This window comes from Cibotium barometz, chromosome 26 (genome assembly GCF_041138505.1).
Source record: "Cibotium barometz isolate CiBa-2024 chromosome 26, ASM4113850v1, whole genome shotgun sequence".
Classification (NCBI taxonomy): domain Eukaryota; kingdom Viridiplantae; phylum Streptophyta; class Polypodiopsida; order Cyatheales; family Cibotiaceae; genus Cibotium; species Cibotium barometz.
In genome coordinates, this window is record NC_141071.1 from 42,564,787 (window position 1) to 42,592,476 (window position 27,690).

General features: G+C 46.2%; 1 protein-coding gene across 2 annotated transcripts; it reads right to left on the reverse strand.

Moving 5' to 3' along the window:
* LOC147623992 (pentatricopeptide repeat-containing protein At3g09040, mitochondrial-like) lies at positions 1-27,690 on the reverse strand. 2 transcript variants are annotated; one of them, XM_086820671.1, is made up of 4 exons: positions 27,609-27,690; positions 27,468-27,529; positions 3,396-3,577; positions 1-3,310 (listed from the first exon to the last, which is right to left on the reverse strand). In XM_086820671.1, exons 1-4 carry the CDS (start codon positions 27,637-27,639, stop codon positions 415-417), a joined length of 3,171 nt encoding a protein of 1,056 aa, XP_086676797.1. In that variant the 5' UTR covers positions 27,640-27,690; the 3' UTR covers positions 1-414. The 2 variants fall into 2 exon arrangements, with proteins under 2 accessions (XP_086676797.1, XP_086676798.1); XM_086820672.1 differs by having other exon boundaries at positions 1-3,020; positions 27,609-27,678.

Here is a 27,690-nt window from a genome sequence, read left to right on the forward strand (position 1 = left end):
AGACTTTTTTAAAAGATTGTGTATAATTTCTTTCATAATCCTGTGTTACAGACCTCTTGGTTGAGGGCACATGCATATTGAGTGGCGTGGCAAGGTTATAGTGACAATCAACTGAAGAGTGACACACAGCTTATATGCCCGGGGCCTCCACTTCTAAGAAAGCCCACCTGGGTAATAAAAGATAGGTCTATTTTACATCTAATCTCTTTGCTACAGTGTACAACATGATATAATGTGTGTACTGGCAGCTCTTAGGATGCTGCACTTTCTGTGAATTCACAAACCTGGTTTAAGTGGCAAAGGTTGTTAGGCATCCTTTGTTGGTGGCATTGTGACTCTCCATGATGAGCCCAAGCCAGATGGCAGGCCTCATTGACCACATTTGGACCCAAAGTCAGATGGTTAGGAGACTGTTCACTGGATACAGCTGCTTGCCAAAAAGTCCTCATGCATCGTCACCTCCTTGCCTACCTGCTCTGGTGCCAAACAGATATTTGCTAGTAGCACATGTGACGCAAAATCTTGTGAATTGAGCTTAAGGACCCATCCAACAGCACGTTTTGCTCGATCTACATTACCAGTAACTTGGCAGGCTCTAAGCAAAGTCCTCCAGACCACCTCTGTAGGTTGCAAAGGCATACTTTCAATCAACTCCTCTGCTTCTTCCAAGTGTCCTGAACGGTAAAATAGATCCACCATGCAAGCATAGTGTTCCATTGTGGGGGTGATACCCGAAGCTTCTCTCATTAACTTGTAGTATTGGCGACCCTCATCCAGAAGGCCTGCATGGCTGCATCCAGAGAGGACACTTATGAAGGTAATGTCAGTTGGCCTGATCCTTTCCTGTTGCATTTGTTCAAACAACATGACAGCTTCCATACCCTTGCCATGCTGCGCATACCCTGCAATCATCGCATTCCATGGCACCACCAAATTTCGATCATCCATCTTGTTAAACATTCGACACGCGTCACCTATGCTGCCACAGTTGGCATACATGTCAACAAGAGCAGTCTTCACAAATCCGTCCAGCTCAAATCCACTCTCTATGATAAGCATGTGTACCTCCTTGCCCTTATCAAGGGCTGAAACTCTAGTGCACGCTTTTAGAACGCTAGCAAAAGTAACCTCATCTGGCTTAACCTCTGCAGTGCTCATCTGTTCAAATAATACGATAGCTTGATCACCTAGCCCATACTGTGTATAATTATCAATAATAACAGTCCAAGAGACCACATCTCGTTCCTCCATATTGTTGAATACTTCATGTGCATCATGTATGCTTCCACATTTGGCATACATGTCAATAAGGCTGTTACCCACAACTACATTACACTTTAAACTACTACTATTTATGGAGGCATGGATCTGCTTGCCCATCTCTAAACTTGTACATGCTTTCAAAACACTGACAAAGGTGGACTTTTCTGGTCTTAAGCCTTCCTGTTGCATTTTCTCAAACAATTCAAGTGCCTCCTTGGTATGCCCATGCTGACAATAACCTGTAATCATCCCTGTCCACAACACAGTATCACGATCGCAAATACTGTCAAACACTCCTTGTGCATGATCTAAGCTTCCGAATTTAATATACATATTGATGAGTCTGCTCCCCACAAACGCATCAGAGTAAAAACCCCTTTCAATGACTAAGGCATGGATCTGTTCGCACCATTTTGATGTGCCAGAATCAGTGCAAGCTTTTATAATGCTAACAAGGGTCATTCGATCCGGCTTTACCCCTTCTCTTTGCATTCTATCGAATGCTTTGAAGGCTCCTTCAGCAAGGCCATGCTCAGCATACCCTGATATGATCCCATTCCAAGAGACCACGTCACGTTCAAGTAAATTGTTAAATGCCTCATAAGCAGCCTCTAAACTACCAAGTTTCCCATAAACATCAACAAGTTTATTCCCTACTGCAGTACTTGACTCGAAATGACTTCTCCTGATGAGCATGTGAACCTTTTCCACTGCTACCAAGCTAGTGCATGCTTTGAGAAGGCTCAAGAAAGCAACCTCATCTGGGTCAATATCTTCCTGGACCATTTGTTCAAAGAGAGAGACTGCATCTTCGGAACACCCCTGCTGAACATGCCCTGTGATTATTGCCGTCCAAGCAATCACATTGCGCACATTCATCTTGTTGAATACTTGATAGGCCCCCTCCATGCAGCTGCATTTAGTGTACATGTCAACGAGGGTGCTCTGCAAAAACAAATCCAGTTCAAATCCATGTTCTATGATCTGGGCATGGATGTGCTGTCCTTGATCTGAGGCTTGCATGGCTGTGCATGATTTCAGCAGACCAATAAAGCTGACAATATCCGGCTTCAAGCCTTCTTCTTGCATTTTCTCAAACATGAACATAGCCTCTTCTCCAAATCCATGATTGGCATAGCCTGCAATCATCACATTCCATGAGATTACATCCTGTTTACCCATTTTATTAAATATCCGGCATGCATCCATGATACTGCCACAAGTAGCATACATATCAACAAGCGTGCTTGCTACATATAAATCCGACTCAAGATCATACCTGATAACAACAGCATGTAACCACCTGCCTTGGTCAAAGGCTGATGTTCTGATGCATGCTTTAAGGATGCAAAGAAGAATGACCCTATCAGGCATCATGCCTTCAAGTTGCATTCTCTTAAACAAAGTAAAGGCATCCTCAAAGTGCCCTTGTTCAGAGTATCCCACAATCATTGCCGTCCACGAAAATGCATCTCGTACATCCATTCCATGAAAGACTCTGTGTGCCTCCCGCATGCTCCCAGATTTAGCATACATGTCCACTAGAGCATTCTCAACAAATATATCAGATTCCAATCCACATCTAACTGTGTGTGCATGGACCTGCCTTCCCAATTCCAGGTTTGCCATGCTTGTGCATGCTTTAAGAACTATGACAAATGTGACCTTGTCAGGGACCACACCCTCTTGTTGCATTTCTTTGTATAGAAAAATAGCCTCCTCATTTTGCCCAGAAGTTGCATGCCCTGAGATGATTGCTGTCCATGAAAAAACGTTTCGTTCAGCCATGTTATTGAATAGTTGCCTTGCAACAAAGACACTCCCACATTTCCCATACAAATCAACGAGGATGTTCTTAATCAAAATATCCGACTCTAATCCACTTCTGATGATGTGCTCATGCACTTCTTTTCCGTCTTTCAAAGACTTCCTTTTGGCGCACTCTCGCAGAAGACAAGCGTACATCTGAGTTGAAGGCTGGACTTTGTCCAAGACCTGCAATGCCTCTCTTAAGAGCCCTTCTTGGCATAGTCTCGTAAACACCAGGCTGTATATTTCACTGGAAAATTATGAGTACTCCAGGAAAATGATGAGCACTCAAAAGAAATGGTAAGCAGGTAAACCAAACACACCTGTTGTACCCCCCGCCTGGAGATTCATAGCTTGCTGAAGTTTTGGAGCAAAGCTGCATCATATTTTCTTTGTCACAATGCTGTGTAGCTACCGTGGACAACTGTCCCTTCAACCCAAAGGTTTTCTCAATCTGTGGTATCTCATTTATTTCTTTTTTTGGATCCAAGTGACTAAAATTTTCCTGTATAACAAAACATGGCAAAGATGAGATGTCATGCAACAGATTCGTCACCAAGCCCACAACATGGAGATGACAGACTAGAACCAATGTTAGAATAGCAATAACAGACGTGTAAATCTTCAAACCATGTAACTGAAAATATACAGAGAAAAGGAAGAGAGGAAAAGAATGACATTGGAAGACTTGATTCTCTGAACCTAAGTGTGACAAAATCGGGAGCAACTATTGAAGCACTTATACTAATCCTATCCTAATTAGCACTTCAACACTTGCAGGCTACATCTTGGAATACGTGAGGAAGACACAAAAATTAGAAAAAGTGAATATTACAACTGTTATTCAAGAGGAATACAATAATTATGACCTTAGACAAAGGTGTTCTTTCTCCTCCTGTACATGCACGACATGCATGTATCCAACTTTGGACAAAGACACCTAGAAATAGACATATGGTGGAGCTGGACAGTAGCTGCAGCTATGGAGGGTCAAAGAGATACATGTCTATGGAGTGTAAACAGCAAACAATGAAGGAGGGAGGGTTAGAGAGAGAAGTAAACTCAATGATGTGACTATTGATATATTTCTTCAATGAAGTACATGCACCTTTATGGGTTACAAAGGTTGTCCTCCTAGCATCACTGCTTATGTCATAGTGCACAAATATCTAGATATTATTTGATAGAGGTGGTTCACACACAGACACACAACCTCACTCATAACAGTGGGTTCACACAGACATACACTTTACACACTATGTTGACCAAGTACACACACAACACGGCTTACCATATACTGAACCCAATGTAGAGAACAATTTATGATAAAGAGCCCCTAGCTGTAATTCAATATATGGGTGCAAATTCATGGTTTCCGCAAACCATCAGATACTTAAATGGCTTCAAACCATGTCGAGTGCCCAGTAAAGCGATCGCCAGGCTCGTTGGGATCAAATCTTCCCCAAGTTTCGCAAGATGATTGAGAACATTGTAGGGATGTCTAATCCAGTTACACCATCCACCCTACCTTGTTAAGCTTTGAGGGGCTTGGTCTACACGACATGTAACATAAGTACGTGGATTCAGAGGAATTCAATACGGAATGGGCACGGGCGCTTGAAGCCACTAAAGTCTATTCACAATTCACAATGATTGACTCTTGTATAGGGTTGTCCTTCTCCATGCCATGCATGATGTCATCATTGGTGGTAATCAAGGCATGAACAACACTTTGGAGAAATTAGCGAGGCATTTTTATTGGCCTAAGCTACGGAGAGAAGTGTTTACATATGTCGCACATTATCCGATTTGTCAAAAGGTGAAAATACAAGTAGGACTCTTGCAACCAGTGCCAATTTCAAATAGCCCTTTCCAATATATCATTATGGACTTTTGTGGATTGCCTAGGACTATTGTTTCAGATAAAGATGCTAAATTTACCTCACATTTTGGTGAGCTCTATTCAATAACTTTGGTACTAAATTGCAGCTTTCAAGTGCATTTCACCCACAGAACAAACACAGATTCATCAATTGGCTTTCAACGTTCTCAAATGCTATGTCAATGACCATCAAGGTAAGTGGGTGCAATTTTTATCATTAGATCAAGCGGTGTTGAATGACTTTTTCATCCTTAATTGGCAAGACACCTTACAAGGTGACATTGGAGAGGCCCTTTCATTCTTTGATGACTAGGACTATTTTAAAAGTTCTCGATGCCAAAAGGTGATTGAGTCTAAAAGGAGATCTTGGAGTTTGTCAAACTGCGGTTGGCTAAAGCTCAAGAAGCCTACACAAGACATGAAAGCAAGCATCGAAAGGACATCAAGTTCTCTGAAGGAGATTGGGTCTATTTGACAATTATGAAGCAATGAATCAAGCAAGTGGGCAAGTGATGCCCTAAGTTGTCCTTCAGAAGCTTTGGTCCCTTCTTGATAGAAAAGAAGATCAACGATGTCAACATGAAACTCCGATTCTGCATCTAGTATTTCATGACAATTATCTAAAGCAATATATGGGACGTCCTGTATGAGCAATGGTCAGACATCATTGACGAGATAAAAGTCTTGGAGCAAGAACAAGTTATTATGCATTGTTTCAAACATGGCACCAGTCACAAGAAGTGCCTGTTTTGGACGAAGTTCAAGAACCAAGAAACACATGAAGCCATTTGGTTGGACTAAGATTTCTTCAAGGAGTACCGAGTGTTGCTGGTGGACTACTTGGAGGCAATGCAAATCTTGCCATCAATTTAAGCAGGAGGGGATGTCATGTGCACACTTGTTGTACTAGGGTCCCACGTAGACATTCTAGCTAATTAGTACACTTCGGACTCATTTGGGATGGGCACTATGCATTTTGTGAGCCCTTGTCCAGGGACTCGTCACCGCACGCCATCTAGGTCTAGGGTCTAGTCAATGTCAGTCTCTCTATGCAAGTCTCATACAAGCCAGATATGACCCACTTGCAAGCTACGATGATGTACATGTGTCCCAAGCATTATGCCAGGACAACCCAAATGGGTGAACAAATGGCCAAGAAAACGGAGCAATGGCTGGCCAGCAAAATCACCCAATAAAAGGGGTTTTTATAAAGATTTGTCCAAATATCTCCAGTTGGCCAGGTAAAGGGCTGGCCGACTTGCTTCTCTCTCTACCTATATAAGGGTGTTTTAGAATCCTGTGAATCTTGCACATGGTAAGTGTGAAAAAAAAAACCATTTTAATCATATTAAGTTATGATTGCAGTGTGTAATGTGTTGGCAATCAAAAACACTACACCCCTCCTATTAATCAAGTGTGGATATTGTAACTAATCCGAGTATTTCACACACGACTATTGATGCAATTAAACACTTAGGCACATACTTCGAACTCCTTGTAACGCTCCGCAATGTCCACAGCCAGCCTTAGGAGGCGGCGATCAGCTGAGGAGGTCTGAACGGGACTACCAGAGAGCTTTTCCGTGATCCACCAATGGGCAGCCAAGCCCTTTAGAAACATGCTTACATGGTGAATCTTGGATTTCTCAAAGAATTTCTCATCGCTCGCTGAAGGCAATGTCAAACTGGGCTACAAAAGCCATTGCCTTGCTTGCATCATAATCACCATGATAGGCTTCAAACTTTACAGATTTGTCACCTGCTTTAAATTCTTTAAGCCTCTTGGCATGATGACCCTCATCTTCGAGCTTTCTCTTCCCCTTATCCAATGGGGCAAGCATGCATCAAACCCTAACAAGAAACATGCGACACGGAGGCATGTGCTCTATGCAACGGTGACCTGTGCAAAGGCGACCTCCCAATGCTTGCATTCACATAAGGATCCCTCCATGAGACTCGTTCACCATGGGTATACTTGGTAGCATCAATGGCATGTGGTACATAATCAGCTTTGGCTGTCCCCACATTATGCATAACTTCCAGCCCATGGCGGGGCTCATCTCTAGCCAATTCCATAGGCAAACCGCGGTGGCTAACATGCCTATCACTTTCCCCATGGGGAGCATGCATCACATGTACATTAACATCCTCTTTGCCCCTCTCTTTGCCGTATACATCCTTTTCTTTTCTCGACCCATGCAAGGTGGAGGCTTGCCTGGAAGTCACGGAAGCCTTATCTTTGTGCACATAAGACTTGACCCTGCATGACATAGCATTACCTGTCTCCCCAAGCGGAGGTTCTTTCACACAAAGTTCCCTTGCATTGCCTTTCACCAAATCTCCAGTGTAGTTGAAGTTGCGGGCTAGCACTCGAGGATTCATACCCAATTCCTTCGCCATAGAATCCATAGTGTGTGCCACCATAGACTCGGCCTTTGTGGCCTCCAGTACAAAGTTCCAAGGGCTTGCCAGTCAGATGATCCAATGCAATGCAAGTATGAAGACAAGTTACCCAAACAGAAGTGTGTCGGAGTAGTTTGTCGATGTCAAACTCGTCGAATGAGTGTAAATAGCCTGGCCACTAGTCTCATACACCTAGAGGGAAGTGAACGCGAAACTGTCATTCCAACACCATGCACAAACAAGCACTCTCATACTAGAGCCTGACTCACATCCTCGCTGAGACCGTGGTTCAAGCCTCCCTGGTACGAGTACATAAGCAGGTACTCATACCCGGTGTAAATAGTAGATACTCAAACACGTACACTTGGTGCCGGTTCACAGCACGCACATTTGGTACTGTAGATGTAGTGTCACGTGCATCTCGCACTTGGATGCCACGTAGACATATCTGTACAGAAGGTGCAGGACAGGACTTGGGATGGTAAACTGGTCCCATGTGAGCCCAGTCTGGGACGTGTCAGCCAGGGTTCCATCCTGGTCGTCCGAGGTCAGGTGTGCATTGTCTTGCACATGAGTCCAAGGTCAGGTGTGCATCGTCTTGCACATGAAACACTGCCAGTCCGTGCTGTGAGTCTTCCTCTTGTCACCATGCACTGAGTGCAGAGTGCATGTGACAAATGCTCAGAAATCAGCACACTTTTCGTGACGGAATTAACGCACAAACTGAATGAAGATGTGCAGAAAATAGAGAGAGAGAGGGAGAGAGGAGAGGACACAGTATTGGGTCCCGAATACCCTCTGTAGGGCCCCCACCACGAATGGTGTATTTGCTTTATCAGAATGATGCAAATCTGAAAAGAAAATACAGAAAACTTGACCTTTCTTGGCTGAGATAACTTTGCCCTTGACCTGCAGTCCTTCACCCCTTTGCATTAGCAAATCCTTGGCGGTCCTGGCCCTTTGATTAGCCTAGCTCTTGGTGAATTATGAGATAACACAAAAGACTTGGGCTCTTGGTATTTATACTACCCATAAAGGCAGTCGGCCAGCTCTAATTCCAGTCAGCTGGCAGAAATTCAGCCCACGACTGATAAATAGCAATAAATGCTAGAAAAATCCTCTTAAATGCTGCGCATGCTCTCATGGCTGGCTGGGCATTAGGCGCCTATTTTCTAACAGGCTTGGGCATTGTATGCATGCTGTTTGGAGACTGGGCAGCCTGTATGGGCTGCCTCATACTTGCCCTTATAGCCATAAAAAAGGTTGGACAACCTGTATGCTACCCCTGGCCTGCCCCTAGGGCTGTCCTACAGCCCCTCCATGGCCTATTCATGGCTGGTGGCTATAGCCAGGGCCTTCCTGGCCTCATGTGGGTTGGTTTTACACTGTCCCCATGCCCACACAAGTACTTGGGGTAGCCCTATGGGCTGGCCCCTTTCCTATATGCAAACCCTAACTATCTACACAATGATCTGGCATCCAATACCATACCAGATACGCAGAATCAATGACATCATTCCAGATGGCTCATCATCAGCAGTGCAACAGTTGTACATTATTAGAACCCAGTAGGATGATAATTGTCGTACGCCGTGACCCCATTGTACATCCTCAGTCCAGGATAAGTCAGGCACGAGCTACGTAGGTCATTCCTCAACCTTAGCGGGTCAGTCAGTAAGTCAAGTCCCTTAATGTTGGGGTAAAGGCATTATGCCCACCCTTATAGTGTGTACTAGCCCATAAGTTTTATAGTACATAGTACACTTAGTACTTTTAATGTACTAAGTGCACTGTGTACTAGTGCAAATATACATGTGTGATAGGGGAGTCACACACTCACACTTGATGAGTTGACTTATCCCCACATGTCTCTCTCTCTCTCTCTCTCTCCCTTCTTCTCTCTGTGTATGTCTCCCACATGAAACCCTAATTCTTCTCCCTTCAACTGGTATCAGAGCCTGGCAGTGTTTTAGGGTTTCAGGATTCCTCTAATTTGATTGTGCGTTCCCATGTTGCTACACCCTTAGACTTTGAATCTCCAGTGCAGGGCAGTGCGCAGCATGTATGCGTCACGAACAGAGCTGCAACGCTTCATCTACAAGGCACAGCACTGCGACGCCTTAGTACGCAGCAGCAACGTGGTGAGGCCGGAGGAGTCCAGAGCGGCGGGGTCATCATCATCATCGTCTCGCTGTTGAGCTGCCTCCTGTTGAGCGCTGTTGAGCCGTAGTCGCCTCCTGTTGAGCCGTCGAGCCATGCAGTGGGCTTGGCGCCCGGAAACCAAAGGCGGCGGTTTGGGCTCCCTAGGCGCCCACACCGAAAGACTTGGCGCCCGGAAACCAAAAGCGGCGTGAGCGTTAGTATCAAGCGGAAGGCATACAGACGACGCTGTCAGAGGCACGTGTGTGAAGGCAGTGCCCAGGACGCCTGACTTGGCTCGCTTGGATCCGTCCATGCCTCTGCTCTGCGTGCCTGTATTCATACAGGTGGTGATGTCAATGGGCGGAGGACAGAAGCAGCAGCAGCATCAGCACGAGTCAGCACTTCAGCAAAGCAGCTAGGAGAAGCCTTAACCTGCAACCTGCAAGACCTACACAGAACAGCAGCAGCATCATCAATACACGAAGCAGCAAATTCGACACCCTCTTTCTGCAACATAAATTAGAAATTACCTGAGGTATTTGCTTCAATTTTGGAATTTTGCATGTCCAATCATCAATTGAGCAGGTACAATCATCAATTGAGCAGGTACAGGTCCAAATTGCTCAATTTTTGAGCAAAATTGGCAACATTGGGTGACATTGGTCACATTCAAGATCAATTTGCAGGAAATTGGATGTCAAAATTTGGGGCTTTTGATGTAATTGTGCCATTGGGCATTCATACATGCTGTATGATGTGAGCAATCTCACATTTGGGGCAAAATTGCAGGAAATTGGAGTGCAGATAAAAGGGCTTTTGTGCCGATTGGGTTGATTTGCATGCAGGCACTGGCATTTGATGCTTTGGGCAATGTGTTGATGCCTGTCAAGCACTCAATGTGCCTGTAAATCAAGGGGCTTTTATGTATTGGATGTATATGTGGCCAGGGGGAAGCATTGTGAAGACTCTGGATGCCTTCATGTGCATTAATGTACCATGTATGATCAGAAATTGATCTTGAATCAAGGGGCTTTTCAAGATTTTATGCTTGTTGAGCTTGGCAAAGCAGCAGGCAAGACTTTTATGCCTTGAATCCTCAGAAATCCACTTGCAGTCAAGGGGCTTTTGCCCAATTTCTGTCCGGGACTGTTGTATGCAGTGGTGGAGACTGTCAAGGTCTGATTTTCACTCATTTGGACAGCCAGGAGAGCATTTATTGCTGCTGTACTTGTTGGTACAGATTTAGTACAACTTTGTACAAGTTTTGGCATGGCTGTACATTGATTTGAGTGAGGAAAAGGCTCATTTTCAGCTGCTGTACTTGCCGGTACAGATTTGGTACATCATTGGTGAGCACTTAGCACTGTTGTACAGTGTCTTGGAAGGGGAACAGAGCACATCTAAGGTGCTGTCATAAATCTGCAGCAACCAGATTTTGGTGATTTTATCACATACAGTGGGAGGAGAGTTGCATTCGTGCTTCCGCAGTGGGAGATAAACTTTGGGAGAACAACTGTGAGCACTTTATGTGCTTTGGTGCAGTGTTTGCACATCTTGCAGGGAGTCAGGCATTGACAAAGGTTGCATATTGGTATGGCAACCACAGGTGAGAGCTCTTCATTGCTTCACATCAAGAAGCTTGAAGGCTCACATAATTATGATATTTGGCAAACCCAGTGCTATAATGTGTTGCTCCAGAAGAAGCAGCACAAGCCCATCAAAGAAAGGGGTGTAATGCCCGCTTCTCTTAATGCTGAAGAATGGGAAGATATGGATGAGCTGGCAAGATCTACCATCATGTTGTCTGTGTTAGACTCTTTACTTTTCAGCATTCGTGAAGAGAAGACAGCTTGGGGAATGTGGCAAAGATTGCAGGACTTGTATGCCCAGCAAAGTGCCTCAAGCAAAGTGTATTGGTTGAAGACACTCATAGGTCTTCAAATGAAGGAAGGGGCGTCTATGACAGCCCATCTAAATGAGTTTAATGATGTTGTCAGCCAGGTCATCAATCAACAGTTGGCAATGGACGATGAGTTCAAAGCCACCTTTCTCTTATGCACTTTGCCAGAGAGATGGGACACATTCAGGACAGCCACTAGCAATTCAAATGCTATGTTGTCATATGCAGATGTGGAGGGTGCTCTCCTTCAAGAGGAGATGAACAGGAAGAACAACTCTGTTGGAAAGTCCAATGCAATGAATGCACGTGGGAGATCCCAGCAAAGGGATAAAAGCCAAGAATGGGGAAGGAGCAAGTCCTGCTCCAAAAAGGTCTTGGAATGCCATTATTGTGGCAAGAAGGGACACTTCAAAAAGCAATGCTACAAATGGAAGAATGATCAAAAGGAAAAGGGCAAAGGCAAAGACAAAGACAAAGATGAAGCCAAAGATGCAAAGCCAAAGGGCAAAAGTGGAGTCAAGATTGAAGAAGTCAATGTGTCACATGCAGGTGACAGTGAGGATGAAGTCCTATTCACGTCTTCACTTGATGCCCATTCACTTCTTGCAGGAGATGGTCATGGTATGCACTCATGGATCATTGATTCAGGTGCCTCCTTTCATGTCAGGTTGCAGAGACTTGTTTGTCAGGTATACTGCTGGCAATGAAGGAGTAGTTTATTTGGGTGACAACCATGCATGCAAGATTCTTGGCAGAGGTGATGTGAGGCTTGTGTTTTCACATGGCTCACAGCTTATGCTCCATGATGTCAAGCATGTGCCTGAGATCAAGAAGAACCTGCTTTCTACTAGACAGCTTGATGATGCTGATTATGTTACCACATTTGGTCGTGGAAAGTGGAAGATTAGTAAGGGCTCACTGGTTGTTGCCAGAGGCTCTAAGGTGGACACTCTTTACTTCATGCATGCTGGTGTTTGTCACCATGCTAATGTAAATGCAACCAAGCTGCCGGAAATCTCTATGTGGCATAGCCGGTTGGGACACATGAGTGTCAAAGGAATGAAGCAATTGTCTCGTTTTGGTTACTTGCCTTCTCTAAAGTTCTCAAGTTTTCAGTTTTGTGAGCATTGTATATATGGCAGGCAACTCCAGTGCCCCCACAAGAAAGCTCTTGGACAGAAAGATGCTCAGTTAGAGCTTGTGCATACAGATGTATGTGAGATGCCTCAGCTTTCTTTGGGAGGGGCAAAATATTTTGTGTCTTTTATTGATGATGCCACACGCAAGGTGTGGGTTTATCCTCTTCGTTTAAAGAGTGATACATTCTCAGTGTTTCAGAAGTTTGTTGCTCATGTTGAGAATCAAACTGGCAAAACACTGAAGGCTTTGCGTTCCGACAATGGTGGAGAGTATATGTCCAAACAGTTTCAGGACTTTTGTGATGCTAAAGGCATCAAGAGAGAGCTCTCTACTCCTTATGATCCTCCACAAAACGGGACAGCAGAGAGGATGAACAGGACCATTCAGGAGAAGGTCCGTTCTATGTTGTCACATGCTGCGTTACCTCATGGTTTTTGGGCTGAAGCTGTTATGACAGCCGTTCATCTTATAAACAGGTCACCTAACACGAGGCTTGGTGGGAAAGTGCCAGAGGAAGTATGGACAGGGAAGCCTCCGTCCTACAAGCACTTGAGAGTGTTTGGTTGTGTTGCGTACGTGCACATACGCAGGGAAATACGCACCAAACTTGATCCTAAGTCTCACAAATGCATATTCCTAGGATATGGTGATAGAGGTGAAATGGGATATAGACTTTGGGATCCAGTGAATAGAAAGATTATACGCAGCAATGATGTCATTTTTGATGAAACATGCATGTATAAGGAGCCTGCAAGGCAACAGGAGCCTAGCAGAGTCATCTTTGATGATGATGGACATCATGGACAACAACCAAGGGCTGTAAATCAACCATTACAGCAACAAAACCAGCCCTTAAATGGTGCTGAAAATGGTCCAAATGGACAGCCAGAGATGGCAGAAGATATCCCTATGGATATCCCACAGTTAGAGGAGATACCGGGCATGATCTTTCAGCCTTATGGCATGGAACAGGAGCCACCAATAGGTGATATGCAGGCTGGACAGCAACCTGCAAATGATGGTCATTGGGTACGGAGGTCCACAAGACCCTCCAGAATCCCTGACAGGTTTGTTCCAGGGGTTGACTACTTGATGCTCACTGACTGTGGGGAGCCCTCATGTTATAAGGAGGCTTTACAGAGGGCAGACAAGGCTCTTTGGGAGCGTGCTATGAAGTCAGAGATGGATTCTCTGCACAAAAATGGAACATGGAAGTTGGTGCATTTGCCTACAGGCAAGAAGGTTTTGCCATGCAAGTGGATTTACAGGCTCAAAGTTGCACCTGATGCAAAGCCAAGATACAAAGCCAGGTTAGTGGCTAAGGGCTTCAAGTAGGAATATGGTGTAGACTTTGATGAGATCTTCTCTCCAGTGGTCAAAATGACCACACTTAGAGCTGTATTAGCTTTGGTTGCTCATGATGATCTGGATTTGATTCAGATGGATGTGAAGACTGCTTTTCTTCACGGTGATCTCCATGAGGAGATATATATGCAACAGCCAGAGGGTTATGCAGTGAATGGAAAGGAGAAGCTTGTATGCAAGCTGAAAAAGAGTCTTTATGGACTCAAACAAGCACCAAGGGAATGGTATCATAAATTTGATACATTCATGAAATCCCAGGATTTCAGGAGGAGTGACATAGATCACTGCTTATACACCAAGAAAGCTTTGGATGGCAGTCTATTGATCCTCATCTTGTATGTTGATGATATGTTGATTGCCGGGAAATCTCGTAAAGAGATGGATGCCTTGAAGAAGAGGCTGCATCAGACCTTTGATATGAAGGATTTGGGTGATGCAAATCACATTTTGGGTATGCGGATACTTCGGGACAGAAATCAGCATGTGTTGTATTTGTCTCAGAAGGAATACATTGGCAAAGTTTTGCAGAGGTTCAATATGGATGGGGGGAAGAAGACTAGTACTCCTTTGCCTCCATATGTGAAACTCAGTGCTATGGACAGCCCACAGTCGGATAGTGACAGGGCTGATATGGCCAAGATTCCGTATGCTTCAGCTTGTGGCAGTCTCATGTATGCCATGGTTGCTACTAGGCCGGACATTGCATTTGCAGTGGAAGTGGTTTCTAGATACATGGCCAAACCTGGCAAGAAGCATTGGGAAGCAGTGAAAGGTGTCATGAGATACCTGAAGGGCACACAGGATATGTGCATTTGCTTTGGCAAACAGGATGCATTAGTGCATGGTTACACGGATTCGGATTATGCCGGTCATCCAGATAACCGGAAGTCTACTACCGGTTATGTGTTTACATTCACATGAGGTGCTGTGTCATGGATATCCAGGATGCAGAAGTGCACTGCCTTATCTACTACAGAGGCTGAGTATATTGCAGCCATAGAGGCTTGCAAGGAGGCATTATGGCTATCTCGGTTAGTGGTTGATTTGGGTTGTACAGGGAATATTCCATTGTTGCATTGTGACAGTCAGAGTGCCATCCAGTTGGCAAAGAACCCTGTTTTTCATGCAAAGACGAAGCATGTGGATGTGAAGTATCACTTCATCAGAGAGGTGATAGAGAACAAGCAAATTCAGCTTGTCAAGATTCATACAGATGACAACCCGGCTGATCTGTTGACAAAGAGTTTGCCTCCAGAGCGATTTGCTCATTGCAGACACTTAATGGGCATTGGATGAGGCCAGTTTCAGCCTTGATATGGCCTTGTATATTATCATGTACATGCTGATTTTTTCTTTTCCTTCATTTAAGGGCACTTTGCCTTTAAGTGGGAGGTTGTTGGGGTAAAGGCATTATGCCCACCCTTATAGTGTGTACTAGCCCATAAGTTTTATAGTACATAGTACACTTAGTACTTTTAATGTACTAAGTGCACTATGTGTACTAGTGCAAATATACATGTGTGATAGGGGAGTCACACACTCACACTTGATGAGTTGACTTATCCCCACATGTCTCTCTCTCTCTCTCTCTCTCCCTTCTTCTCTCTGTGTATGTCTCCCACATGAAACCCTAATTCTTCTCCCTTCACTTAACCCACTTGGAGAGAATCATTCATGCATGTAGAGTCAGTAGAAGCCTTAGGGTTTGCATCAAAAAGCACTCTGCATCCTCCATAATATGCATTCATATGCCTATGCATCATTTAGAACATCTCAGAAGCCTTAAGGAATTTACTAGGATTTATCTGGTATTTTTTCCATATTTTATGGTATTTATTTAGCATTTATTGTCATTTATAAATATAAACTTTATTAAATAAATGATCAGCCAGCTTGACCAGCCTCTAGTGAGTATAAATAGGCTTGCATAGGGCTTAGTTTCTCATTCAGTCTTCAGCGTGCTAAGAACTTTCCTCCTCAACCCTAGGAGTTCCCTTGCCTTCAGCACTAGACTAGTCTCATCCAGCCCTTGGAGTGCTTGAGTTTGCTTCAGCCAACCTTGGTTCTCCAACGCATGCAGTTCAGCAGTTCCTACAGCAATAAGCGCAGCCATACAGTACCTTTACAGCCCCAAATCAGCATATACACTTGCGTTTTCTGCATGTGAACTAGCTGCCTGCAGTTCAGTCCCCTATAGGCTGCGTTTACAGATCTTCAGCCCCTTCAAGTCTGCGTTTCTGTCCAGCAGCAGCCCCTGTAGCTTGCGTTTCAGTCCAGCATCAGTCCTACGCCAGAAAACAGCTCTACAGCCCTGCGTTTGCAGATTTCCAGCAGTTCTTCCATGCGTTTTTCAGTCCTACAACAGTTTACATCAGTAACCAGCCTTCAGTACATCATCCAGGCATACACCAGCCCTCTGGTAAAGGTAACCAAGCATTCATAAGCATTTACAGCATTCTAACATAGCTTAGAACAGTCCACCATCTCCTTTTCTCAGCCTCAGGCGTGCAGCCCTTCCTCATGCCCTTGGGAAGAGTGCATAGGCTCGAGATCAGTTCATCGAGGTGTTTCTACAGCCGTGTACAGTTCAGCCAGGCTTCCGATCCTCCGAGGTCTTGCGTTTGGCTTATCTACAGTCCACAGTCATTCTCTCTAAAGAAATAAAGCAAATACTATCTCGTTATCGAGATAGGGGGCCCTTCAATGGGTAATTCGGGACCCAATCTGGTGTAAAGTTCTCATATCTCTCTCTCTCTCATCTCTTTAAAGTTTGAAGTATCAAATGGATTGCTAAACTCACGAAACTCAGGATACAAAAGACGGTGTGAGCATTTGTGTGACGGGATCTTCCAATACAAAGACTTCCGCTGCATATCACATTGGTATCAGATTTAGATTGTCCACACACACCGTATCCTAGCGTGGGGGCATCCTTGGATGGTTAGATTGTGTTCTGGCACGACCACCAACTTCAGCATCATGTCTACAGAAGAGAGTACTCATCAGCCGGAAGACGTCTCCACCGAAGGAGACCATGTTCTTCCGCCTATAGCACACACCATAGCTCTTCTTAGAGCTCAGAACCAGCTGCTCATGGAGCATCTCCAACTCTTGGAGGCAGCAGCAGCACGTCCTTCTACACCTCCAGCAGCACCCGACCACATCTCCCTCTTCTTTCAGATGGAACAACAAAGGAGAGAGGATGAGGCCCGAAGGAAAAGAGAAAAATCAGAAAGACGGGACTATGAGGAAGCCCAACGCAGGATTGACGAAGACCGGCGTCACGCTGAACACGTCACTCGAGAACACCAACGTGAGCTTGATCGAGAATGTATGTTACTCGAGCACCAACGGGAAAAGGAGGCCATACACTTGAGGTATCAGCAGCTCTCCTCAGTCTCCCCAGTCATAGGTGTCACCAGCTAGCAGTCCGCAGCAGCATCAACCACCATCATTTGCAATCAACCAAACTTCAGTAAGTATGATCATTCATCAGTTAATCAATTTATTCATTAGTTTAATGCTCATTTCCTATGCCATCCGTGGTATTTGATGCTAAGCAGGAGGGTGAGAGCGATGCTGCTCAGAAGAGCCTCATCCGAGCTTATGGCTTTGCCCAGGGCCAATAGTTTGTAGTCCTTTTCGATATGGGTAGTTTTGAAGACGCCATCTCTCCCCAGTTGGCTAATAAATTGAACTGCACATTAGTCCCATATCATCTGGATGTGGACGGGTTTATACCTGGTCTTCACACCCACATTTCCCAGAAGGCACAACAATTTGCCTTTGAAGTTCAGAAGGCCTCATTTCAACGAGATTTCATCGTCTCACCTCTGTTGGGGTGTGACATGAGTACCTTTACAGCCCCAAATCAGCATATACACTTGTGTTTTCTGCATGTGAAGCAAGTACAATTAGGGTTTCAGCATGTACTTGCAGGTACAGTTAGGGTTTCAGCTTGTGCTTGCAGGTACAGTTAGGGTTTCAGCATGTCCTACTTGCAGGTTTACAGTCAGGTACAACAGGGAAAGTAGGCAGCTACAACAGGTACAATAGGTGCCTCCAGCAAGTACACACTGAAGCTAGTCGATTTGCAGATAGAGAGCAAGGGAGGGATGTGCTAGCTGCCAAATGTGTGATGGCATGCGAGACAAAGATGAGAGAGAGAGAGAGAGAGAGAGAGAGAGAGAGAGTCATGAAGGAAAGAGGTGGAAGGGGTCCAATCCCCTCCTGCCACGTGGCACTGCCGTCCAAGCCATTAAATGGCCTCGTGGATGAGAAAGAAGGTGAGGGTGCCCACCAGGCTGGCTGGACAGTAGTTGGTCCCGGGCACTAGCCAACAAGTGGCCCAGTGTGAACTCCTAAGGTTATAAAACCTTTGCAAATATAAATAAAGTTAGAAATGATACTTACCACCTATTCACATGCCACGAACTCAGTCAGAAGACAGGGCATTCGCACGGTTCACAGGTGGACGTCCCCTGCCTGTGAATTGGACACATCATAGCAAGCAGTCATGCGAAATCAGTTTCAAGCAAGTAGAGATGCATGCACGTGCATTATGCAATGGATATATCTCCCGTTTCTGGAACCTGTAAATTGCAGGTCTTCCCGAGCACGGAACTGGCTCAGTGTGAAGTCTTTTGCATAAACAGTCCTAATCCTTGATTAGTCAGCAGTTAAGTCCATCAGCATCATTAGCTACAGCATGGGAAGGCACAGGGGCCTGTCAGCTGGCAGCTAGTACTATGTCGGCTAACAGCAGGACCCTATACAGCAGGCAGCTAGGAGCTAGATAGCAGGTGTGGGCAGTGTTAGCATTCATCTCCTGTCTGCACCATACTATACTATAGGGAGTGAGGGCCTGTGATGTGGGTGTGCCCGCCCACAGGAGGAGTCCCCATTTTTTTCCTTTTCTTTCCAGTTTTGTAGGCATGTCATGGGGGTTGTTTTTGTCAGAATACGCAGCGGAGATGATGACCAGATCTGGGAACACAAGAGCAAAAAACGCATGCAGAAAAACAGCACAAGAGAGAGAGAGATGTAGGCGTGTAACTCTCCTCTGATATACACAAGAAGATCCCGGTATGATACACAAGTGGCAAGGGGGCTGGGGGCCTATTTATATGCCCCCAGATGAGCAGTCGGCCTGCTGAAAAAAGCTCCACGACTGCAGCATCAGTCGGCCAGCACTAAATGAAGCCCACGACTGCATACATCCAGTTGGCCAACAGTACAAAGGTCCACGACTGCTGTTGGGCAGTCGGCCAGTCACCTATCTGCTGATGGGTCAGTCGGCCAGCCACTCAGTGCTCCTGCCAACTCAGAACTGCCTCCCAAGCCACAGAAAAAATGGGAAAAATAAGGGAAAAATGCGGAGAGTGGGGGGAAAAATAATAAAACACCTCATAAGGGCGGGCACACCCACAACAAAGGCCCTGGTGTATAAAACTAGACAGGAGATGACTTCTAACACCCCCTCTCAGCTCCTGGCTATGAAACCAACCACAGGGAGCTGGGGTGCCACCTGAGCAAATCCTGAGAGAGCGACTTCGTGAAGAGGTCCACCGTACTGTCCTCCGTCGAACAGAACTCTAGCAAGATGTCATCAGCAACGATCTGTTCACGAACAAAGTGCCTCTGGATGACCATGGGTTCCTCCAGTGGAAGCCCAAACCTGCAATGCAACCTCTGCATCCTCACCACCTCACAAGCAGCCCGGTACTCTGCCTCTGTCCGCGACAAGGCAAAAGATGACTGCTTCTTACTGCTCCGGAAAACTGCTCTTGGGCCTGAAGTAGATCTCCTCGTGTCCGGATCTCCTCCCCAAACTGAGTCACTCCAACCGTGGAGTCGGGGACTCCATCCAGCAATCCCCCTCCTGTGTACAAGAGTCCATGATCCTTCGCATGCAGCAGAAACCACAGGAAACGCAATCCTGCCTCCCAAAGAGTCATCTGCAACCATGAGCTCAACCGCCTCATCAAGAAGCTCCCGTCCAATCTGGTGTCCATCAACCAAATCAATGAACCATTCTGCTTCTGAGTCAAAGAGGCATCACGCTGCTCACAAGGATCAACACCTGTTACAGTGCACAAACAAGTCCTGGAAACCTGATGAAGACCATGCCAGGCCTTCTGAAACCTGTCAACCACCCCCTCTAAATCCGGAACCACAAAGCCTGGAGAAACCACCTCCTTCTGCAAGTAATCAGCTGCCACCTGCCTGGCTTTCCGAAAGGTCCCCGTGGAAAGAACATCCTCATCTACTGGAGGTTCTTTGTCCCGAACACGACAAGACATCAAAGCATAAGTGACCTGTTTAGTTTCCTCTGACTCACGAACATAAGTGACCTGTTTAGTTTCCTCTGACTCACGAACACAAGAACCACCAACATCAGTACTGGAAAGTTCCTGCCAACTGCTGCCATCTACTGGCAAGCTATCCACCATCTGGTCTCGGAAAGCCTGCACCTGCAGCGTATCCACACTTAAGTGGCCATTACCAGACTGCCACTCATCACAAACCTGAGGACCTGGGAGAGAGAGTGCTAAAAGCTTGTAAACTCCATTCTCCACTCCATCTTTCCAAACCACTTAGCCTGTTGCTTTGTCCCAAAGAGCAACAAAATGCTCATCAAACTCCACCCATACGCCAGTCTTGCAAACCTGATGCACTGACAACAGATGAAAACCAAGTGCCGGAACATACAACACCTGGGAGGAATGCTTCCCCCCTCTGCCATCGGGAACTATCTCCATCCTGCCCTCACTGTGAACTGGGATAGTGGACGTATCCCCAGTAAGAATATGACCAGAACACCTGCAGAGATCCTGTAAACCGGAACGGGAAGGAGTCATGTGCCTGGAAGCACCACTATCGAGAATCCACTCCCGAGTATCCGTTGCGGAGAGTCCTCCAATCTCCTCCTTGCCTGAAGAAAATGAAACATCGGTGTCCTATCACACTTACCCTCTTCGTACTCAGCATTTTACTCGTCTTTGATTACCAGTGGCAGGCTCAGCACCATCACGTGGGAGGAGCTTGTGCCCATGGTCCTGGACCAGGAGGAACGATTCACGAACCCTCCTCAGGGTGGAGGTTCGGAAGCCTTAACTGGCCAACGGTCGAAAGGCCGTAACTCGGGCAAAGGGAAGGCTTCATCGGAGAAGTCTTCTGAGAAGAAGTTCGACGTTGACCGCGAGAAACTGAAGGCAGAGAGGACCTGTAATGATTGTGGCGAGAAAGGCCACTATTGGAGGCAGTGTCCCAAGCGGAAGACCGAGAAGGGAGTAGATTCCTCAGTAGCAATCATGACGACTCCGGCTTTTGTGCACCTAGAGGTGATGGACAGCAACGTTATGGCCATGTCCTCTGACGATATCTCCTTCCCAGCCTGAAGAACTTCCTGCTGAAGAGCCTGCAGCTTGTTAATATGCTCCCGCATCGTCGACGACTTTGCAGGGCTCATAACCTGCATCTGTAGTTCCAAGGAAATCCTCTTCATGGGCGATACCCTGTTGTAAAGAGAAGCCAAATGCTGCCATATACCTCTGGCCAGCGTCATATGCTTTACATGATTGATTACCTGCGGTGTGCAGTTGAGGAAAATAAACGAACGGACCCTGGCGTTGACACGATCCCACATCTGTGTCTGGGCCTCCCGGTCCTTTCGGATCGACGGTAACTCCCCTTCCTCTACTTCCGGCCGTGGAACACCAACAACGACGAAATCAGCGAGGTTGTAAGACTCCAGAACAGATTCCATCATAACCTTCCATATGCCGTAGTTACTCCCGTCCAACTGATAGTCCACCGGGAACGTGGGCAGTGTAGGGATCTTCACGTGTCTCTCGGCCATCTCAAACAGATCTTCCATTGCGGGGATGTACTCTGAAAAGGGTGGGTGGGTGGGAACAAAGAAGAACTAAAACCTGCAAGTGGCTGTCCAGCAAATCAGCCTGCCGTCCTCTTGCTTCTCCTCTTCCCGAACAGTCCAAAATAGTCCACCAATCAGCCACAAAACAGTCCCCCTCTTGCTCACACAAATCCCCAAGACCTATCTAGAGCCTAGGCTCTGATACCATGTCAGAATACGCAACGGAGATGATGACCAGATCTGGGAACACGAGCAAAAAACGCATGCAGAAAAACAGCACGAGAGAGAGAGAGATGTAGGCGTGTAACTCTCCTCTGATATACACAAGAAGATCCCGGTATGATACACAAGTGGCAAGGGGGCTGGGGGCCTATTTATATGCCCCCAGATGAGCAGTCGGCCTGCTGAAAAAGCTCCACGACTGCAGCATCAGTCGGCCAACACTAAATGAAGCCCACGACTGCATACATCCAGTCGGCCAGCAGTACAGAGGTCCACGACTGCTGTTGGGCAGTCGGCCAGTCACCTGTCTGCTGATGGGTCAATCGGCCAGCCACTCAGTGCTCCTGCCAACTCAGAATTGCCTCCCAAGCCACAGAAAAAATGGAAAAAATAAGGGAAAAATGCGGAGAGTGGGGAAAAATGATAAAACACCTCATAAGGGCGGGCACACCCACAACAAAGGCCCTGGTGTATAAAACTAGACACGAGATGACTTCTAATAGTTTTTTCTCTCTCCGGTCAGCTTGTAGGAGGTGACTGGCCAGGAGGGGCCCGACTAGGTATTGACCGACCAGGCCATGCTGGCCATGGGCCAGCCGACCAGGGGTTGTTGGTTGTGAGGCCCATCTTGGGACTGTCGACCTGTTTTTACAGGGCCGACTTGCTGCCCTAGTCCATATAGCACTTGTACAACCCTAGTACTCTTACAAAACAACCTTTACAACCTTGAAAACCCTAAAACAGTTTGCTTTTAGCTTTTCCTCGCGTGAAAGTGTGTTGGAACTCCTTGTAACGCTCCACAATGTCCACGGCATTCTTGCCTTGACTCTGAACACTGTCTTGGTCTTCATTCTTGAGAAATGAGTCTGGCACTCTCACATCACCCCTTGGAGGATAATCCTCCCTTGGGACCGTTGCCCGAGAACCTATCTGGCTCACAGGACTGCCATCCCCTTTGGCTTTGTGGAACACCACCAACAAACCTCTTGGGAGTTCTTCCCGATCTTGTGTTCCTTGCCTTGGGCTTCGTACCCGTGCACTTTCCTGTACCTTGGACATGTACACCATCATATAGGACTGAATTAGTGTTTAGCTTTGCTGAGCCTGATGCTCTGATACCAATGTAACACGCGGAAGCTTTGGGGGTCTTCTTTCAGCCCTAAACACTCCTGGAAACATGCTGATGCAAAACGCAGATAAGAAGAGAGAGTAGAGAGAGAGAGAGAGATATGCTGGAAATTCAGTATATTAATATAGTACAAAAAGGTACTCCTAATCTATAGCCCTTGGCTGCCCTCTTGGGAGTTGGGTCCTTAGAGTCCCAGTTAGGGACAGATTTTGGTGATATTCACCTTTTCCAAGAGGGCAGCCAAGGGCTATAGATTAGGAGTACCTTTTTGTACTATATTAATATACTGAATTAAGGGAGTTGGGTCCTTAGGGTCCCAGTTAGGGACAGATTTTGGTGATGTTCACCTTTTCCAAGAGGGCAGCCAAGGGCTATAGATTAGGAGTACCTTTTTGTACTATATTAATATACTGAATTTCCAGCATCTCTCTCTCTCTCTACTCTCTCTTCTTATCTGCGTTTTGCATCAGCATGTTTCCAGGAGTGTTTAGGGCTGAAAGAAGACCCCCAGAGCTTCTGCGTGTTACATTAGCTGCGTTTTCTGGTCTAGCCAACCCTCTTCTTGCTGCCGGCCAGTTTCTTGGCTGCGTTTTCTCCTACGGAGGCAAGCCAGCCAGGTTCTTGGCTGCGTTTTCTTCTACAGAGGCAAGCATTGGAGTTTTGGCTATGTTTTCTGCTCCGGCATCAGTTGTTGGTGAGTTTCTTGCATGTGGAGTTGCCAGACAAGTGACCGTACATCTCCTTCTTCCTCCACGAGTCCCTACCCTGCCGGTAGGAGGTTCCCGGTGGTTTCTTGGATTGTTTTGTTGCTGTCCAACCTCCTCCTCTCGTAGGTTTGAGAGGGGGCTGATTGGTTCTGGAGCCTCACTTCGTTGGAAAGCACTTGAGAGAAGTCTTTGAGAGCTGAGATCTGTGTTTCTTGTTGTTGTGGATATGGCTTCCCCTTGTGCCAACAAGGATGACAAGCTGAAAGGACCCAACTATGCCCATTGGAAACTACAGATGCGGATCTGGTTCATCCACAAGGGTTTGTGGGATATTGTTCAGGGCAGTAAAAGGAAGCCCGAGCGTCCTCAGAACTCTAGGAGGTGGACTCAGGATCAAGAGGATGAATTTGTTGCAGAATTACAAGACTGGGAGAATCGGGACTCGAAGGTGCATTCAGTGCTTATGCGGACCATCACAGAGGAGGTCTCACCGGCCGTGTAAACTCTCACCAATGCTCATCAGGTATGGTTTAAATTGGAGGATCTCTTTGCTCGAGATTTGTCGATGAGGGCAGTTACCTTGCAAGGGCAGCTCTACGGTTTGTTATTCCCTGAAGGCAGTTCCATGCAGTCGTTTCTCATGAAGGCCAAGGTTATCCATGACCAGTTACTGCCTATGGGTGCTGCTTTGTCCTCTGCTCAGCTGGCTACACTTATCCTCACTAAGCTTCCCCCGGACTATGATGTGATTTCTCGATCTTTGCGGTGCCACGTTACATCCACTCAGTTGGATTTTGATGATCTTAGCTTCCTACTATTGGAGGAAGAGTCTATTCTCATCTCACAAGGTAAGTTGAAGGTGTTAGTCAACAATTCTGACCAAACACTTTCCTCCGTTCAGAAAAAAGGTCGAAGTCGCTGCTTCTCTTGCGGAAAAAGCATCTATCCAAGGATTGTTTGTCCAAGAAGAAGGACAAGACCAAGGGCAAGGCTTCATCTCAGAGAAAGGGCAAAGACACGACACACGACAATGATACAGATTCTAGTACCACTTCTAGGGCTCCCAAGGCGCTTCAAGCTCAGGAGGACCCAGATGGTGTACTTCTCTAGTACACATGCAGTTGCTCCCCATGTGCTTCCAACCAGAGGAGGCTTGTGGGCGGGAGAGGGGGCTGATTACAGCTCCACTTACTAGTGCATGGGGACCGTGCTTCGGAGCTCCAGGCATTAGACATCTGGCAGGACATGGTTATCTTTTGTATAGCAAAGATTATAAACTGAATTTGTTCCGAGTTCATTGTTCGAGGTTTTGGGGACATGATGTGTTCCATCCACTGTTGGGGTTATGGACGCAGTGTGTTCAGCAGCTCATCATCTATTCTTGGAGTTCACTGCACACTTGTGTGGGAATTCCTGGCCAAGCAAGGTTCCTTGCTATTCGTGGTGGCATTTTATTTTGAGGAAACGGGTTGGTGGATACTCTCTCCGAGGTGATTCCAATATTCGCGGTGCTGGAGGATCCATGGTTGCATCTTCATAGGCTTATCTTCTTCCGACTCTTGCACACTATGAGTTGCAGAGGGGTGTTAGAATTTATGCATCTCAGTGTATTTGGGGTTGTATCTATTTTACCTATTTTAGGGCATATATTGTATTTCTCCTTGATTTAGTAGGTCGTGAGCGGGTCGGCCTACTTTAGTGCAATCGGCCAAGTCATGCGTGCACTATATAATGAGTTTCCCCATTTCTCACTTTATTCATCCAATCCCTTGCACAAGTTTAACATTCTCTTGCTGGCCAATTGCCATTGTAAAGCTTCAAGCTAATATAAAAGGTGATCTTGTCCACAAGCTCTCTATACTCTCTCTTGTCTTGTTTATGCTTCCGCCTGTGCATTCTCCAACAATCACCCTGCTGTCTCATCTGTCCTCTCAGTACTCAGCTTTCTATTCCTCTTTGATCACCAGCGGGAGGCTCAGCACCACTACTTGAAAGGAGCTTGTGCCTATGATCTTGGACTAGTAGGAGCAGTTTTTGAACCCTCCACACGACGGAGGTTCTGAGGCTTTGACTGGCCAGCGATCAAAAGGCCACTACAACACCACTAAGGGCAAAGGGCAGTCTTCACATTCGAAGTCTTTTGAGAAGAAACCCGACTCGGATCGTGATGCCTTGAAAGCCAAGCGGACCAGTAACCATTATGGCTAGAAGGGTCACTATTGGAGAAAATGTCCTCAGTGGAGCATCGAGAAAGGTGCAGATTTCTCAAGTGCAGCTACAAAGACTCCGGCTTTTGTGCACTTGGAGATTATGGACATTGGAGCTTCATCTTCTTCGAGCAGGGAGGCGGCCGGTCTCACCGTTGGGGATACTCGAGAGTGGATTATGGAAAGTGGTGGTTCCAGGCACACGAGAGTTATTACAAGACCTTCAGAGGCAAACAGGTCACATCTTTATTGGTGACAAGTCCACTATCCCAATTCACAGTGAGCGCAGGTTGGAGATCGTTCTTGATGGCAGAGGAGGGAAGAATTCCTCCCCGGTTCTTTACGTCTCATCTCTTGCCTTTCATCTTTTGTTAGTACATGAGGTTTGCAAGACTGGCATTGGAGTTTGATGAGCATTCAATTACTATCCGGGACAAAGCAACGGGCCAAATTGTTTTGGGAAGATAGAGTGGAGAATGGAATTTACAAACTCTCAGCACTGTCTTCTCTTATAGCTACTCAGATCGGTGATTTGTGGCATTTTCGTTTTGGCCACTTGAGTGTGGACGCGTTGCGGCGGGATTTCTCGGACCGGATGGTGAGGCAGGGACATTGCAGTTCCTACATTCGTGGGAAGTAGCATAGGGAGTTTTTTCCGAAGCACGCTACCAGGCGAGCTTCAAAGCCACTTGAGTTGGTTCACACTTACTTATGTGGACCTATGCAGATCCCATCTTTGGGAGGAGCCTTGTATTTCATGCTGATTGTGGATGATTGCTTTTTGCTCGCTTCAAGGACTGGTATGCTTTGGTGGAAAAGGAGTCTAGATTGCAGGTGATGTCACCAATTTGGTCCCTTCACCAGTCTTGACCAGTGTTTCACACACTGATGGGAGCCAAGGTGTGAATGGTTATTTTCCATAGAAGAAAGCTGAAGCATTTACTGGCAAGGTTTGGCCTGAAAAGATGGCTATAGAGCATGAGCAACATGGAATTTTCATCACTAAAGTGACTTATAATGTTTATAAGTCAGTGTTTTCACACATCATTAATGAAGGGCTAGACATATTATTATTTTGGGCATGTATATGTGGACAGAAGGAGGCAGCCTGGGAAAAACACAAAAGTTAATATTTTGGGCTAAAACTTGGGCATCAAGCTGAAAAAAGCACAAAAAGTTGATATTTTGGGCAAGTTCAGCTAGGAGGAGCTTCACTTTTGGGATCATCATCAAGAAGCGCTCATCTCTCATCTGGCCGAATGCAGTTTTCTCTCCCTCGGCTCTGGCCGTACAGTAACCTTTTGGTGTTGCTTCTTGCGCTGGCCGTACAGCAGGCAGTTGTAGTGAAATCTACTGGCAATTATCTCAAGGAATCTACTCCACGAAATAAATATACTCTTTTGCAGCAATTAGAAAGTACCTTCGTGGTGCACTGTGAAGGGCTATCCATATGTTGTTGCCAAAGACAATCTACTCTCATCCCTGCACAAGACGATGGGCCTCTCAAGCTGCTTTACAAGAACCGTGATCTTATGGTTTGCATTTCGAGAGAGAGACTTACAGTGGGAGGTGACCACGCCGGCTTTTGCCATTACCTTGCGCACAACGGGTCGCTCAAAACGGGTCTAAGAAGGCTTACTTGC

Bases quoted from the DNA above. Each gene is read 5' to 3' on its own strand.
- LOC147623992 (XM_086820671.1), bottom strand. From the start codon at position 27,639: ATGGCAAAAGCCGGCGTGGTCACCTCCCACT. The intron at 3,578-27,467 runs GTACTTTCTAAT...TTTGTTATACAG, and splicing joins CTTCACAGTGCACCACGAAG to GAAAATTTTAGTCACTTGGA. The intron at 3,311-3,395 runs GTGTGTTTGGTT...TGAAATATACAG, and splicing joins CCAGGCGGGGGGTACAACAG to CCTGGTGTTTACGAGACTAT.